This window comes from Eimeria mitis, genomic scaffold (assembly GCF_000499745.2).
Source record: "Eimeria mitis Houghton genomic scaffold, Emh_scaff260, whole genome shotgun sequence".
Lineage (NCBI taxonomy): Eukaryota > Apicomplexa > Conoidasida > Eucoccidiorida > Eimeriidae > Eimeria > Eimeria mitis.
Genome location: NW_013570941.1, coordinates 24,277 through 24,889, shown reverse-complemented (window position 1 = coordinate 24,889; position 613 = coordinate 24,277). Strand labels below are relative to the sequence as shown.

Below are 613 nucleotides of genomic sequence, written 5' to 3'. Positions count from 1 at the left end.
ATATATATATATATATATATATATATATATATATACATATATATATATATATATATATATATATATATGTGTGCTTGTCAGCAGCTTGTGATAGGTCGTGTATACACCGCAGACCTACGCAGGCAATGCAAACAAGCTGCTGGCCTTCTGCTTGCTGCAGCAGGTACTGCAGCAACAGCAAAATATGTTTCGTCTCTGTGGAGAATACATCCCCAAGGAGAACCTCCTGGTGTATAGACAGCAAAAGCAGCGTCATCCTCACACTGTACGTACAGCATACCGCCCCAAGTGTTTGTTCAGCCGCTGTCAACCAGAACAAAGAAAAACACAATACGGGAGGTGTACATACACCACAGCGCTTGCATGCATGCATGCATGCATGCATGCATGCACTAGGCGTGTGTGTCGTTCTCGTTCTCAGCGTTCCTCTTCCCCCTGAACTCCCTCCAAACTTTTTGCATTTTTTCGGCAGAGCCCGCAGCTGCCTCCAGAGCAGCGCTGCCCATAGCAGCCCAGTCAGCCGATGCCCTGCATGCACACCGCGCAATATATATATATATATATATATATATATATATATATATATATATATATATATATATATTATAAATAA

At 41.8% G+C, this 613-nt stretch overlaps 1 protein-coding gene across 1 annotated transcript in view; it reads right to left on the bottom strand.

Annotated features, from left to right (window-relative positions):
- Window positions 1-392: 392 nt before the first annotated feature.
- EMH_0005830 (uncharacterized protein) overlaps window positions 393-613 on the bottom strand; it is a gene marked incomplete at both ends in the record, with an annotated part of 2,977 nt that continues 2,756 nt past the window's right edge. The window contains 1 exon segment of the mRNA XM_013497326.1: window positions 393-528. Coding sequence (XP_013352780.1) covers window positions 393-528 — 136 coding nt within the window.